General features: G+C 21.8%; 1 protein-coding gene across 1 annotated transcript; it reads right to left on the bottom strand.

Annotated features, from left to right (window-relative positions):
* Positions 1–3: 3 nt before the first annotated feature.
* Positions 4–14861, bottom strand: LOC145840284 (ubiquitin-conjugating enzyme E2 C-like). Its single transcript, XM_082947483.1, has 7 exons — positions 14758–14861; positions 14252–14279; positions 13102–13188; positions 8951–9064; positions 7462–7552; positions 2748–2807; positions 4–570 (listed from the first exon to the last, which is right to left on the bottom strand). Exons 1-7 carry the CDS (start codon positions 14844–14846, stop codon positions 515–517), a joined length of 525 nt encoding a protein of 174 aa, XP_082803609.1. The 5' UTR covers positions 14847–14861; the 3' UTR covers positions 4–514.
* Positions 14862–15411: the final 550 nt, after the last annotated feature.

Raw genomic sequence — 15411 nt, 5'->3', positions numbered from 1 at the left:
CACTAGGTTTCCCATTAAAATGTGATGAACTTCATCTTAATAAAAAGTTACAACCAAAAAAAAAAATTTTTTATATATTTTAAGCTGTTTATAGGTTGTCACATAAGAAATAATTTAGATGATTTTTTTTTAATTTTTTTTATAAATTACTAACTCAATAAATATAAAAAAAAAATTCACTAATTTAATATTTGCACAAATTTCTTCAAAATTGAAACATTTTAGCTGCACACTAAATAGCGCGAATAACTTATTATTTACAAACATTCCGAATATACGAACATAAACATATACCTCCATTAACCGATAACATTAACCGAACTTTGACATTTACAATTCAAGTATAATTTTTGCAACAGAAATATAATTTTAAAACTAAATCTTATAAAACTATACAGGAAAATAATTATACTTTTGTTTCTTCTTTACATTTTAAATAAATATTTCAATTATAAACTAATATTTACACTATAATTCAGAGAAATTGGATAATAAATAATTGTTTTATTGTAATCTAATTCGTTTTTCCAGAGGAACTTTGGGCCAATTTTTGCACTTCTAGTTTATAACCTGTCAATATTATTTTATTAAACAATAATTAAAATAAAACATATTATCTTATTAATAAACAATAATTATAATAAAACATATTATCTTATCAATAAACAATAATTATAATAAAACATATTATCTTATTAATAAACAATAACTATAATAAAACATATTATCATATTAAATAAACAACAATTGTTATAAAACATATTATCATAATAAATAAACAATAATTATAATAAAACATATTATCACATTAATAATTATAATAAAACATATTGTCATATTAAACAATTATTATAATAAAACATATTATCATATTAAATAAACAATAATCATAATAAAACATACTATCATATTAAATAAACAATAATTATAATAAAACATATTATCATGTTAAACAATAATTATAATAAAACATATAAAATTTATATAAAAATACAACACTAAGAGTTATGAAATTTTTATTCTTTATTTATTTAGATAACATATAGATTTTGTATACATATTATATTTAACTTAAACTTAACTTGTATAAAATTGTAAATGAATAAATTGAAGATTATGATAAAGTAAAAAAAAAACACTAAACGTCTATTTTTATAAAATCTGAATTTATATATTAGGATATAAATGCTTCATATTATGAAACAGTTAGAGTTCCAAAATTATATTACCATACTTGTCTTAAAACAGTTATTTTCTAACCATGGACTGTTAAAGCAATACAAATATCTTGAAAAATTAAATACAACATGTTAGATTTGTTATTGCTACAATTTTTTACCAAGTTGTAAATTATATTTAATTACTATGGTAAACATTATATAACAAATTGTTATCTATAAATCTTTCAGTGTTTATTATCTTAAGATTGTGGTTTATTTTTTACTTGAACGATCAGTACAAAAAAAAGAATATATTACCAAGTATTATTACAACAAAAACTAAGGTATTTAATGGTTTTTTGACTTGATAGAGTTTTTATGAGCATCTAAATAGTTAACAAAATTAAATTAAACAATTTATCTTTAATACGATGCACTAAATTGAATATTTTTGTAATAAACCATCAAAATATATTTATGAATAAACTGAATTGTATCAAAATATTTACATTTAACCGCAAAATAAATCAAATTGTGTTTACTCAAGTTAAAGGGATATATGATTTGCACTTTTTCGGCTACAGAATAATAATAAAAGTTTGTATTTGTTTTTAAAATTCTATAAGACTTTAATAAATTATTAATGATCTAAGATTTTAAAACAGTACAAAGATAAAAATAAGATCAACCAATAAGTGTCAAATATCAATAAAAATAACTTTATTCTTAATTACAAATACTTAATACTTATTAATACTTATTTTAATTAGATTTCAGTTAGTGCATATACTAACACTTATTTATTTATCTTTTTACTGAACTTTTTTATTACTACACATGTAACATTATTTATACATTTATTATATTATTTATTTTTCTATCTTTTTTTTGATTTGTCCACATATTTTTTTCCAACTTTTTTGATTATTTCACGTATATTCTTAAATTTAAATAATACTTTTATTAACTTTTTGGTTTGTCCACATCTATTTCAATTAATTTATTTTACTTATATCTTGGTTTGTCCACATTTATTTAATATTTTATTTTTTTAAAAACTTTTTTTAGTTTAATTTATTTCAATTAATTTAGTTTTTAATAACTTTTTTGGTTTAATTTATTTTAATTTAATTAATTTTTTACTAACTTTTTTTGGTTTTTCCACGTATATTTTATTATTTATTTATTTTAATTAAATTATTTTTTTACTAACTTTTTTGGTTTGTCCACAAATACTTTACAATTTATTTTAATTAAATTTTTTTTACAAACTTTTTTGGTTTGTCCACAGATATTTATTTATTTATTTATTTTTTAATAACTTTTTTGGTTTATTTTTTATTATTCATTTATTTTTACCAACCTTTTTAGTTTAATTTAATTATATTTTTTTACTAACTTTTTTGGATTGTCCACAATATTTTATTTATTTATTTCAATTACTTTTTACTAACTTTTTTGGTTTGTCCACACATACTTTACTATTTATTTATTTTATTTATTTATTTTATAATTTAATTCATTTTTTTTTACTTTTTTGGTTTGTCCACATATATTTTATTACTTAATTAATTTATTTTTACTAACTTTTTTGGTTCGTCCACAGATCAGCAGCTTTGACGTTCAACGGGCTGTCAACATTTGGTTCTAAAAATTTAAAATAATTTAATTTGATCAATAAAATTAATATATTTAACTTTATTTCACTAAATAATAAAAACTAGTAAATCTGTCAACATTTGGTTCTGAAAATTAAAATTAATTTAATTAGAAATATTAATTTGATATTTATTTACAAATCACCACTCAGTTGATAGAATATCATTTATAATTCTTCTTTAACTTTGGTATAAAAACATTAATTAGAAATTAATATAATTAACTTTATTCTACTAGTTAACAATAACTAGTAAGTTTGTAATAATTTAAAATACTTATTTAGGTAAGTAGTTAATACTTCAAAAAATATTTTCTTACTCATCAAGGATAATTTAATAAAGCATATTGAATTTTTAATTTGTGAAAAACTAATCAGATAATTCGTATAAAATTATAAGACAGTATTTATTCTGTTGTGAAAACTATTTTAATAAATAACTTTAAACAAAAAGAAGACATATATAACTTTACCAACTCTAATAAACTTTATTATGTGACAAAACAAAGTATAAATTTTAATATTGGTTGTAAATATTTTAATACTTTTTAATGTACAGCTTCTATTTTAATTACAAAAACATTAAAACTTTTATTAGCTTAATACAATAACCATCATTAAAAAAAACTAATTTTAGTTAAAACAGCGTATTGAGTATAATCAAGAAGTGTATATTTATACATCATTCACCAAAGCTTTAACTTTTCTCAAATAAAACAATAAGTACTAGAAATTTATGTGTTCTTTTGTATAGGTGCTTTCTTGTAGAATAACTATTATTATCTATCTTGGGAAATATATTATTCCAGATACTAATAACTTTGGTAAGACACACAGCTTAAATCTAATTCTTTTCAGATATCTTTAATATCAACAACTAATAATTTTAAAGCTATCTGATAAATAAAAAAATAAAGATACATTTTAGTCTACAATTAGTAGTAAACTTTTACTACAATAACCATTTTTGAACTATTTAAAAAATATGAGTTGATTTTATAGATTAGAAATTAACCACATCTATTTGTTAAGTTGAACTAAAACAATGGTGAAGTTAATGAATTGAAACAATGGTAGAGTTTTGTTAATAAAAAGTTAATTTTATACAAACTATATTGACAAACTTTTATACAGTTAGAGTTCATAAACTCAATAAAAGAAAAACAAATTAACAGGTTTGCTGAAACTAAGTTAATAATTTATTACAACAAAAATTTTATTATAGTGATATCTAAATCAATTACCTGAAATTTAGACTTTATATAAAAAAATAAATCTTCAATTTTCAAATTTTTCTGCTAAGAAGGTCTGTAGAATGTCATTTTAAGCCGTAATAAATGATTTATGAAAAAAATCAATAAGTTTTAAGTCTTCAGTGTAAAGTTTTATAAATCAAGTTTCTCAGTTAAATTTGTTGATTTTTCATACTAACATAATTGTACCTAATTTTTACAACACTTTTTAAATTTGAATAAATTTCCAAACACTAGAAAATAAAACAATCGACTAGCAAAGGCTTTAAAAGTTAAATAAAATATGTTTTCATCACAAGGTGAGAAATTTCAAGTAATTTTAAATGTTTGTTTTAACTTAACACCAGGGAAATTTTTAACTTTTTACAAGATTTTTTTTTTCAAAACAACAAATCAATAACTTGCTTCAAAACTTAATCCATTGTAATAAAAATTTCAACTGATTTTTTTATTTTTATAAGGTTTTATTGTTAAAAATATAACAATATTTATTAAGAATAATTTTTTTTTAATGTCAATATTTTTCACTGGAATTATAAGTATTCTAATTATTTTAACATATAGCTAGTTATAAAAAATTAGAATTAAGGTCTAAAAAACTTTTTTAGGACATGAAGTTGAGAAAATATAATTAAATAAAACATTATTTTATAAATTTGACCTCACCTACACAACATGAAAATTAAAAATTCGAAATCTACCTGATTGATTAATGGGTTTGTAAATGAAATAAAATCTAAATAATTTGTACTTAATTTAACTTATTAATCAATAGAAAATAATTTTCGAACTGTTGTATATAAAAAAAATGAAATTTTTGTAAAATACTTAACACACAAGTGTTACAACTTTGATTATTTTTTAAAATAAAAAAAAGTATTAAAAAAATATTAGTTTTGTCATAAAAAACTAGTTTAGTAGAATAACTTTTATTTACGCGCGTTCAACATTAACACAGTCGCAACGCTTAAGGCAGGGATCGGCAAACTGCGGGATAATTTTTATTTAAAAATAAACCTTTCTCAAATTATAAAAAGAAAAGTTCTTATTGTAAAAACTTACTTTGAGGTTCTTAAATTTAATTCTTATTGTTTACTAGTGCTCTACTATTGCTTATTTTATTATATTATTTGTTTGAAATAGTGTTTTAGTATTGAATACTACAAACGTTTTGAAATAAATGCGGCCCACAGAAGAATTTTTTTACACAGTGCGGCCCACAAGCAATTTTTACTGGGAAAATTGTATTCGACTTATAAAAGGCTGCTGACTTAGGGATGAACAAAATTTTATTTCTTTAGCGACCGGTGCTAACTACAATTGAAACTATCACACTTATGGTTGCCACTGATCAAGCTGAGAAAAAATTCCTGACTTTTCCTGACTTTTTCCTGACTTTTTACCAAAATTTTCCTGACTTTTCTAAATCAAACTCTTAAATTAAACTTATTCTAAAATACATAATCTAACACCTGAAACTATATAAAGCTTTCAATCTAATTTTAATACAGGTTAAAATCAACAGTTTTTTGCTGAATTCTATCATCAAACTTCCAGTACATCACTTAAACCATCTGTGTATGATTGATGTTTGTAATAAACAGCTTTATTAGCAAAATACTTGTATTTTTACATTATTAACACAGCTTGTCTGAAAAAAGACACAATTTTTTAGCATTTCCTAGCATAAATGTATCTAGATAAACAAACGACATATAAGGATCTTTTAAAATTAAAACCTTGATTCTAAAATTATGCTAGATAAACTTTTGTGTATATATCACAGTTTCACTATGGAAGTGTCCTTGCTACAGATCATCAATACTAAAAAGCTTACAAAATCTGCTTGTTCAAGTAGGGTACTTGTTCAATATGTTAATAGAAAAATTTTGCAGTTTTATAAAGGATATTTTACTAACTTATACCAGATAAAGGCATTAAAAATAAAATTAAATATTTTTGTAAATTTCTAGGAAAATTTTGGAATTTTTTTCTGACTTTAATGGACTTTTAATTAATTTTTACCATTTGAAGGCTTTGGAAAAGAAGGAATTTTGTAAATTTAAACTGAAAAAATTTGACTTTTTTTTTAATTTTATCAAATTTCTTGACTTTTTTTCAAAACCCCCCTTTTTTCCTGACTTTTCCTGAATTTTGTCATTTTTTTAAATTTTTCCTGACTTTTCCTGATTTCCTGACCGAGTGGCAACCCTGCACACTACTTTCCACAAACATTCTATGCATTTTTGAACGAATGTTTGTAAAGATATTTGAGTTGTCAAAATTTGTATTGAATCAGAAGCTTTTTAAGGACTTGCTAATTTTACAAAATTTGACTAAATCTGTTTAGAATATTTTAGTGAAAAGAAAGAAATAACAACAAAGAACTGTATGATTTGATATCATTTATTTTTTCAAGTTATTTTTGGTTAGAATAAACTCATACAAATTTTATAAAAATAATCAATAGTAATGGTATTTATACCCACCATTATACAAATAACAGGGTTGCCTTTTTTTTTTGCAAATTTTCTTTAGACTTTCGAAATTTATTCCAGGTTTTTAAATTATAAATTTTTGGGTCTATTTTTAGTTTAAGGTAAAAAACTGTGTTAGATAACATACGACATTGAAAAGATATCTTAAAGCTTATTTTAATGTTTTTTTTTAATATAAAGTTTTTGATGATGACAAAAAATATTATCTTTAAGATAGGTGTTTTAAGTCAATCGAGATTTTATCAATTAACATGTCCAAAAATGTAAAAAATTCCAGGTTTTTTAGTGATTTTTGTTTATAAGGCTCATCTAAATAGCTTATAATAGAGGTTGGAAGCGTATTTATTAGCTTTAAATGACATAAAATTAATTAAATTGAGCATCAACATAATAGATATTTCAAGATACGCTTTTATTAAATTTTCAGTATAAATTAGTGCTTAGTTTATTTACTTCAATTAAATTTTAAATGTTATAATACTAAAAACTTATTATTAATACTTATTTAACTCATAAAATATATACTTGATGAAATTTAGGTGTCCAAGAAAAATTTATCTGCTAAAAAGTCACCACCCCAACCCTATTCTATGCATTTAATAATTTGCAACCCCTTCTGTGATGTGTGTAATATTTAACAACTTTATTCAGTTATTTTTGTAAAGCACTTCACAAAGTTAAGTAATATTTATTAGAGCAACAATAAACTTATAAATATATTTTGTAATTACAGTAAATTAACTCTCATCAGTATTTAGATAAAATTTCATCATGAACAATACTTAATAATTAGTATTTATATCTCTTAATTGTATCATAAATGTTAATAAAAAATCATACCTCCTAGTAAAGACTGTAGGGATAATAAAATAAATAATAATAAAAAATCATACCTCCTAGTAAAGACTGTAGGGATAATAAAATTGTTCTGACTTCGTATAATGCTGACCATTTTTCCTTTAAAATATCCAAACAAATATTTCCCTGTTGACAAAATAACAGTTATTATAGATTTTCTGTAAGTAAAAAAAACATATTTAAACGTGGATTCACTAGTTACATCTGAAAACTAAAACATTTATAATTAAGATTAAAAATGCAATATAAAAAAAATCAGAATACTTTTTAGTCGAAACAACTTGATGCCCATGATAAAGTTTAAAAAATATACAAACTAAATACATTTAGGTCATAGGTGTTTATCTTTTTTTAAGTTGCTCTTTATTCTGAAAAACACTACTTAAGTATAACTTTTACTCTGGTAACTTTAAAACAAATTTTAGGCGATCTTTGAATAAAAGTATTGAGCTAATTGCATAAGGGGAAGATTATTTGTTTTTAAAAAATTGAGAGTATGAAAGCTTAAAATTTGAACTAGAATAAAAAAATCTTATATAACTTTTTAATGGATTATTTATATTTGTAATAACTTATGCATACAAATATATGGGTCAATTATCAAATTCAATTTCCTCAGAAGTTTAAAAAATAAATTAAATATAAATTCATTTATATTTCTTGTGCTAGAGATCTCAAATTTTTAGTAACATATCTTTTAAAGTTTATTATTGTTTTTCTTTAGAATTTTTAAATATCAAAAAAAAAGAATAAAGAAAAAAGGTAGCTTTTCAAGAATTTTTCGAAAACTAAAAATTTTTCACTAGAAACATTTAAATATTAGTAAAGGACATTATTTCTAAAATTAAGGATAAGTATAGTAACACAGTCTTTTTTTTTGCCTTTTTGGTTTGTGATTTTTATTTAGAATCTATTGAACTCACAGATATTAAAAACTTCGAACTTTTATAAGTATCTAATTGTCTGAAAAAAAACTTTACAGCATAGGATCAACTTGTAAAAGATAAGATGGAATATCCCCTATGCTCTATAGGAGTGCATTCTAAGTTAAAATCTTACTTATTTTTATAGGTTTACGACCACTGAAAGTACTCATTTTAATTGCAACTTCTTATGAAAAACACAAAACTTATAAAGGACTTATATAAATATATTCAGAACATGAAGTCTAAAAAATCATATTATAAGGATAATCATTTAGTTAACTTGATCAGTACTCATATTAATATTTTGAAGAATATTTTTATTATCAATATTTAAAAACACTTGGTAAATATACTAACTTGTTCATCAACATTTGGACGGAAAATAGGTCGGTTAATGTTACTTAGTAATATATACTATATATATTTACATATATATATATAATAAGGTTATCATTCAAACTTAAACACCATCAACAGAACCCACTTGAAGGGATTTTAAATAATTATTATGATGATTAAAGCGTTTAGTTTTATGAAACATATGTTCCAGTATTTTTATAATCGTACTTTTCCAATAAATTATATATATATTTCTTACTTGTTCATCAACATTAGGGTGAAAAATAGGGGTGGTAAATGTGACTGTAGGTGCTTGAATTGGATATTTTCCGCTAAACTGCAGCCTCAAATTGTACTTGTGGCCTTCGAAGACCTGTGGATGTTTTAAATTTAAAATTTAACTAGGATGACATTATATTTGTACATCTTAAGAAGTTATGTCAAATTATGTATCAAAAAACATAAGTAACTTAAAACGAAAATAATTGGTTTAAGTTTTAAAAAATTAGTTATATTTATTGTTTTTATCTGGGTTGCTATAAGAGGAAAAAACATTGGGATTGAAATTTATGCCCTATAAGAAAGTTAGTGACTTTTGTTAATGAAGAATAAATATGTAGTTATAAAAGGAGCTTAAATACAAAATAGATTAAGTAATTAAACTCAAAATAATAAATTAACTTCTGTATGCCACATTTAAAAGTAGTTTAATGTAAATAAAAAAGTTTTACTAGAATAGTACTTTTTAATACTTTCTGGAAAACTCGTTAAGTGCTATAAAATATTGAATAGTTGAATAGTTATTTTTCAAATATTATTTTTATCTACTTAAAGGTAAAAACTTCAAATATGTAACAAAATGTTGGCTCATAGTTTTTACTTATAAAACTTTTTAAGGTTAATATTATTGTAATTCAATATACAACTATGGGCTTTTAAATTTTTTAACTACAAATCAGTGGTTTATCTAATGCGTGGGTGCAAACACAGCAATATGTGGTTACATTTTATTCTATTGGTTATTTTACTTAAGTAATTTGTAGAAAGAGTATACTGTATAGTCCAGGGGTCGGCAAACTACGGCCCGCAGGCCACACTAAAATTTTTATTCAACTAGTTTAATATACTAACATTTTCGAAACTCAAAAATAAAATTTTAGTGTTATATTTAAAGGATATTCTATCGCCTAATTTTTTTTGTTCAAAAAAAAAATGTCTTTAAATATGTTTTTCAAAGCACATAAAAAAACGTTCCTGTTTGACCTGCCGACCCCTGCTGTATACCAAGATAAATTTGAGTCTAACACTTATCAACTACTTTTGTTAATAAATTTTGAGTAAGACAAATATATTTCAATTGTTTGCTCAATAAAAATGTTCTTGAATGAATCTTGTAAAAAGATTTTTTTTAATATCTGTAACACCAAAAAGTTATTAAAAAAGTTATAATTTTTTTAATAATTTTTGTTAAAACTTATTCTGTAAAATGCTAAAAACTTACTTTTTACAATCATACTTACTAATTTATAACTTACCAAGTGACACTAAAAATGAAACTTTTTCTCAATTATTTTTTGGCTTTTTTACTTTATTTTGTAAAAATAAAAACATGTATGAAATATATTATCATTTAGTAAAATTTACACTATTTCAAAAAAAAACAATTGACTACTATTAAATGCTGTTCTAAAATTAATTAGTTATACTCAACTTTAAATATTTAATAAAGCTATAATACAAGCAAACCTTAATTTTAAAAATTTATGTATTTAATAACTTATAAAACTAACTAAACTTGCAGCTTAATATTTTTCAACTATTGAACATATATTCAGTTAATTTCATCCTTAAATATATAATTGATTTATCCTTTAATTAAACTTAAAATTAATTTTTTAAGTTGCATATTTTAGATTCTATGAATCATCTTGCAGCTAATTAAACAAACAAATATTTGTATGTTTGCGAAAAAACATTTAAACTGTTTGCTGCTTATAAGCATGAATTTGCTGTTTGTTTATCAAAATATACCTAAAAAAACTATTTTAAATTTACTTAAATAAACATTTATGATGAAATATTAAATCCAACTTTTGTTAAAATATATTGTTGAACGGAATTCAAATAAACAGCTGAGTATTAATTGAGTCAGAATTTGTCATACAATTTGAAACATTTGTTATAAAAATATATTGAACGAAAGTTGAAAATTTTGTTGTTATGTTGTTATTATCAACTTGAATCAAAAATTTAACCTATAAAAGTATTATTGACAAATTGATTCGAATTTAATATTTTATTATTAATTTTATTCAAAAACAATTTGTTTTATTAACTATTGTTTTTAAAAAATAAAAAATACTTTAGAATAGCAACATTACGATTTAAACTTTTCGTTTTTTTAACTTTTTTTTCGCGCTAATTATAATACTTTCAAATAAAATATATGGATTTTTTAAATATTATGAATGTAAAATCAAAAAAACTATTAATTTATGGTCAAATTGCTACTTTTTTTCCTACACTTCAATAACTATGCTACTTAATATATTTAATTTTTTTTTTTAAAAGATTAAATTTCTTCTTAAATTTTTTTGAGCGGAAGTTGAATTGCATTTTGCAGTTAAAATAAATGTATTTGAAAACGGCATAATTAATTACAACTGTTTTTATTGACGGTAATTGTTTTTATTTGTACATTTCAAGCATTTAAGTGAAAAGTTGTTCAAGTTTTTATTGCACTAAATAATTTTCAATCTACGTTTACCTTGAAAATTTAATCATTTTTATATGCGATTTAAGCTGCAAAAACAATGAAATTTTACACTACAGCCGTTAAAATTTACATGAATATTTAAAACAATCTATAAAAAAAAATACACTTTGATTTCAAGGTTTGTATTGGTTGTTTATTTTAACACTCAAATTCAAATAAGTGCAAGTTTATCAAATTGCCTTATTTGTCTACAAAACTTTTTATAAAAATTAAGTTTATATTATAATATCTAACTGAGTAGATACATAATTTAATATTTAATATATCTAATATGACCTACTCAGACAATTCTGTTCAACTTTTTGTTAGTTTAATAAAATGTTAAACGTTATATTTGAAAATAAATATACACTTAATAAAATACTTAACTAATGAAGAACAATTACCAAGTAAAAGTTTTAAGATCTTCATTGATGAAAATTCAGGTATATTAAAAAAAATAATAATAAACTCACAACACTTTACTATGAACTTTTTAACTTTTTAGTATACAGTATTATATTCTCCCCACATCAACAATAGTACAATTTTGTACGTGATAAAACCATGGATGGCTTACTTTTAATATTTGTAAACAATTCAAACAACAACAAGGTTATTGTTTTCATTTCAAGTACTTGACTGCAGGTCATTCAAGTTTATAAGCTTGGGTAGAGGAGCAATCTTAAACTTATAATTTGAAAGAGAACTTTCCCCAAAAGCTATTGTAGTATTTTTAAATTTATTAAGTCTTACATATTCAATGAACTTAAACAAGAGCCACCTAAATAAAATTATTTGTTCCAAAAAATTTAGAATTTTTTTACTTGAAAGTTCAATTAAGTTTTAACTGTCTAATTTAACATTTATGTTTAATTAAAAAATAACTTAAGCAGATGTTGTAAAAAGAAACTTTTATATGGAGTACTGGTATAGTCCATTAATGTTTAAGTTATAACGAACTATATAAATTTGTTTGCCAAAATTTAATTCTATTTCAAATTAAGTTATTAAACAAAACATATTAAGCAGTTTACTTTTGTATTGAATTTTTCTGTTCATAGAACAACACTTAATAAACTCTTCAAGCTTCGCAAATAAAGTGTAAATATCTATCTTCATTTTAAATTAAAACTAATGTGTTATTTTTTTAAACTTGACAAGCTATCTACAGAGTGTAAGATTAAATTTTAATTAAACATAAAAACAACTAATTTTAATTTTTTATGTTTATTAGTAGTATCTAAAGAACCATCTATAGTTTTCAAATAAACATATTTTCCATATCTGGAAATTAACTTTTATAAATATTTTATTTACTTTTTATTTTTATTAATAATATCTTTAGGACCATCTATAGTTTCCAGTTACACATATTTTCCATTCCGAAGAAGTTTATTATTTATAATTATTTTATTTATTATCTAATTTTATTACTAACAGTATCTTGAGGACCGTCTATAGTGGCATTCCAGTTAAACATATTTTCCATTTTTGGAAATTAATCATTTATAATTATTTTATTTATTTTTAAATTTTATTACTAACAGTATCTTGAGGACCGTCTATAGTGGCATTCCAGTTAAACATATTTTCCATTTTTGGAAATTAATCATTTATAAATATTTTATTTATTTTTAAATTTTATTACTAACAGTATCTTGAGGACCATCTATAGTTGCATTCCAGTTAAACATATTTTCCATTTCAGGAAAAGCTGAAATTCCTTTGTCTGGTTGCATCTAATAATAATAATAATATTTAAAGAAATAATAATATAGAAACTCCATGACTGTAGATTTAGTTTATTGAATTATTTAAATGATTTTTTTTGCTTTCTTTAATTTTGTTTTATACCACTTTTATTACATTTATTAAAACAAAACTACATTTGATCTATATATATATTAAGGGTTGCCAAAAGCTTTTGAGAAATTTCTTCCAGATTTTCTTAATTTCTCAAGTTTTAAAAATTAACAGTTTTTGTTCTTTTTTTAGTACTAAGTTAAGATTCAATTAAAAAACTGTTTTAAATACTATAAAAACATACTGTTAAGCCTACTTTAAATGTGTTAACTAGTAAAAAAATTTGATGATAATGAAAATTTGTTATCTATATGACAAAATTTTTGTGTCAATTCGAAATTTTATTACATTACATGTAAAATTGCTTAAAATTTCAGGTTTTTAGTGTTTAGTAATTTTTGTTCAAAATTTATCTAATTAGAATTTTTTCCATGTTTTTTAGCCTTAACTGTCAAATTCCAGGTTTTTGGCAACCCTGTATATATTAAAAATTTTATAGTTTTTTTTGGAAGTGGCAAAAAGCAACTGATAGCTTAATAAAAAATCTGCAAACTAAGACCAAATTGTATAAAATTAATCACAGGCATATGAATAAATCTTTATTACTTTTTTGTCAAACTTTATTGAACTAACATTCTATAAACTTACAATATAGTACATAAACTTTTAGTTTTTTCTCTTAATGGGTCAATTTTCAATCAGATTTAAAAAACCTTGGGCCTTAGAGCATCTATTGAACTTTAATTTAAACTATAAATGAAAAACTGTTTTCTTGTTTAAAAAATTTATGGTCAGCATAACAGCTTTAAAACTCACTAATATTTTATATAACATTAACAAATTTTCAAATGAGAACCTTGTGTTAATGAACGAAAGTTATTTTATCTATTTTTCAAAATTTATAAAAAAGTTAACCTATTGGCAAAAAACATAACACATATTCATATTATAGGCAATAGATGGAAAATATTAAATGAATTATATATTTATAAAACTCACCATAAGTCCTCTTAGTTCACTTTGTAACCTGAAATAAAATTTTATATAAAATATAACAATGTAAAATTACATTTAAAAAAGAATAACAACTTAAGTTACAATGAAACTTTTGGTCATAAAATAAAAAACAATTATGTATTACTGGCAATTAAAAAAAAATCTAAGACTAATCACACTTTGAATTTAACAAAAAATTTAAACTACTAAATAATACATTACAACCTATATACAGTTGATGAATAATTAAAACTTTAAAACATAATTAAATGACTAGATTCCAATATAATACGTATTATTATTTTTAACATTTTTAGATATAAAAAAACTACACACCTAACAACAAAACAGTACTTGAATAATAATAATTCACTTAAAGATAAAATTGAATCAAAAAAGACATCATATGTTATAAAAAATAATTAAATTATTTACTACATGCTACAAAGTTAACTTTTTGAAAAGAAAACTTTTATATTTAACAATAAGTATATTTATATTTAACAAACCTTTTTGTAACAGATTGAGTCTCCTTAGCACTAGTGACATTTTCTTTGTTTTTGTTGTTGTTGCTTGTATTGTGGTGGTAATTACTCATTTTATTTACAATGTATCTACTAAATAAAATTTTAATTGTTTATACAATATATCTACTAAACAAACTTATATATTTTTAACCATGTATCTACTAAATAAACTTTATTTGTTTTTAAAATATATCCACTAAATAACTTTTAATGGTTTTTACAATGTATATATTAAATAAATTTGTTGTTTACAATCTAAATTATAAAAAAAATGTTATTCACAATATTTTTACTAAATAAGTGTTAGTACTTGTTTATAACATAAAACTACATAATTACTGCTCTTTGAAATAATGAAGTCAACCAAAGTTTTAAATAAAATTGAAAAAATATGTGAGACTCAACCATTTTTTAAGGTCATAACTTATTAAATTTTATTTTAGCTACCAGACACTTTATATCACTTAACAATTTTAAAAACAGCTTTTGTAATATATTGTTCAGCAGGTGAATAAGTTCAACAAGCTTTTGATGGGAGCAAAGAAAGCAAATTTTCCCCTATTTGTAACTTCTTAAGGGCATAGGGGGGGGTAAACACCCTTTTTTGGTTTTTGATCTTATTTTATATAGTTTTTA

Source organism: Thalia democratica, chromosome 7 (assembly GCF_965202585.1).
Source record: "Thalia democratica chromosome 7, ktThaDemo2.hap1.1, whole genome shotgun sequence".
Lineage (NCBI taxonomy): Eukaryota > Metazoa > Chordata > Thaliacea > Salpida > Salpidae > Thalia > Thalia democratica.
Note: the sequence above shows the minus strand (reverse complement) of the source record. Positions and strands in the feature narration are given on the sequence as shown.

Bases quoted from the DNA above. Each gene is read 5' to 3' on its own strand.
- LOC145840284 (XM_082947483.1), bottom strand. From the start codon at position 14,846: ATGAGTAATTACCACCACAATACAAGCAACAACAACAAAAACAAAGAA. The intron at 9,065-13,101 runs GTTAGTAATAAA...AAACATCCACAG, and splicing joins TAGATGGTCCTCAAGATACT to GTCTTCGAAGGCCACAAGTA. The intron at 571-2,747 runs GTTAGTAAAAAT...TAATATTGACAG, and splicing joins TCTGTGGACGAACCAAAAAA to GTTATAAACTAGAAGTGCAA.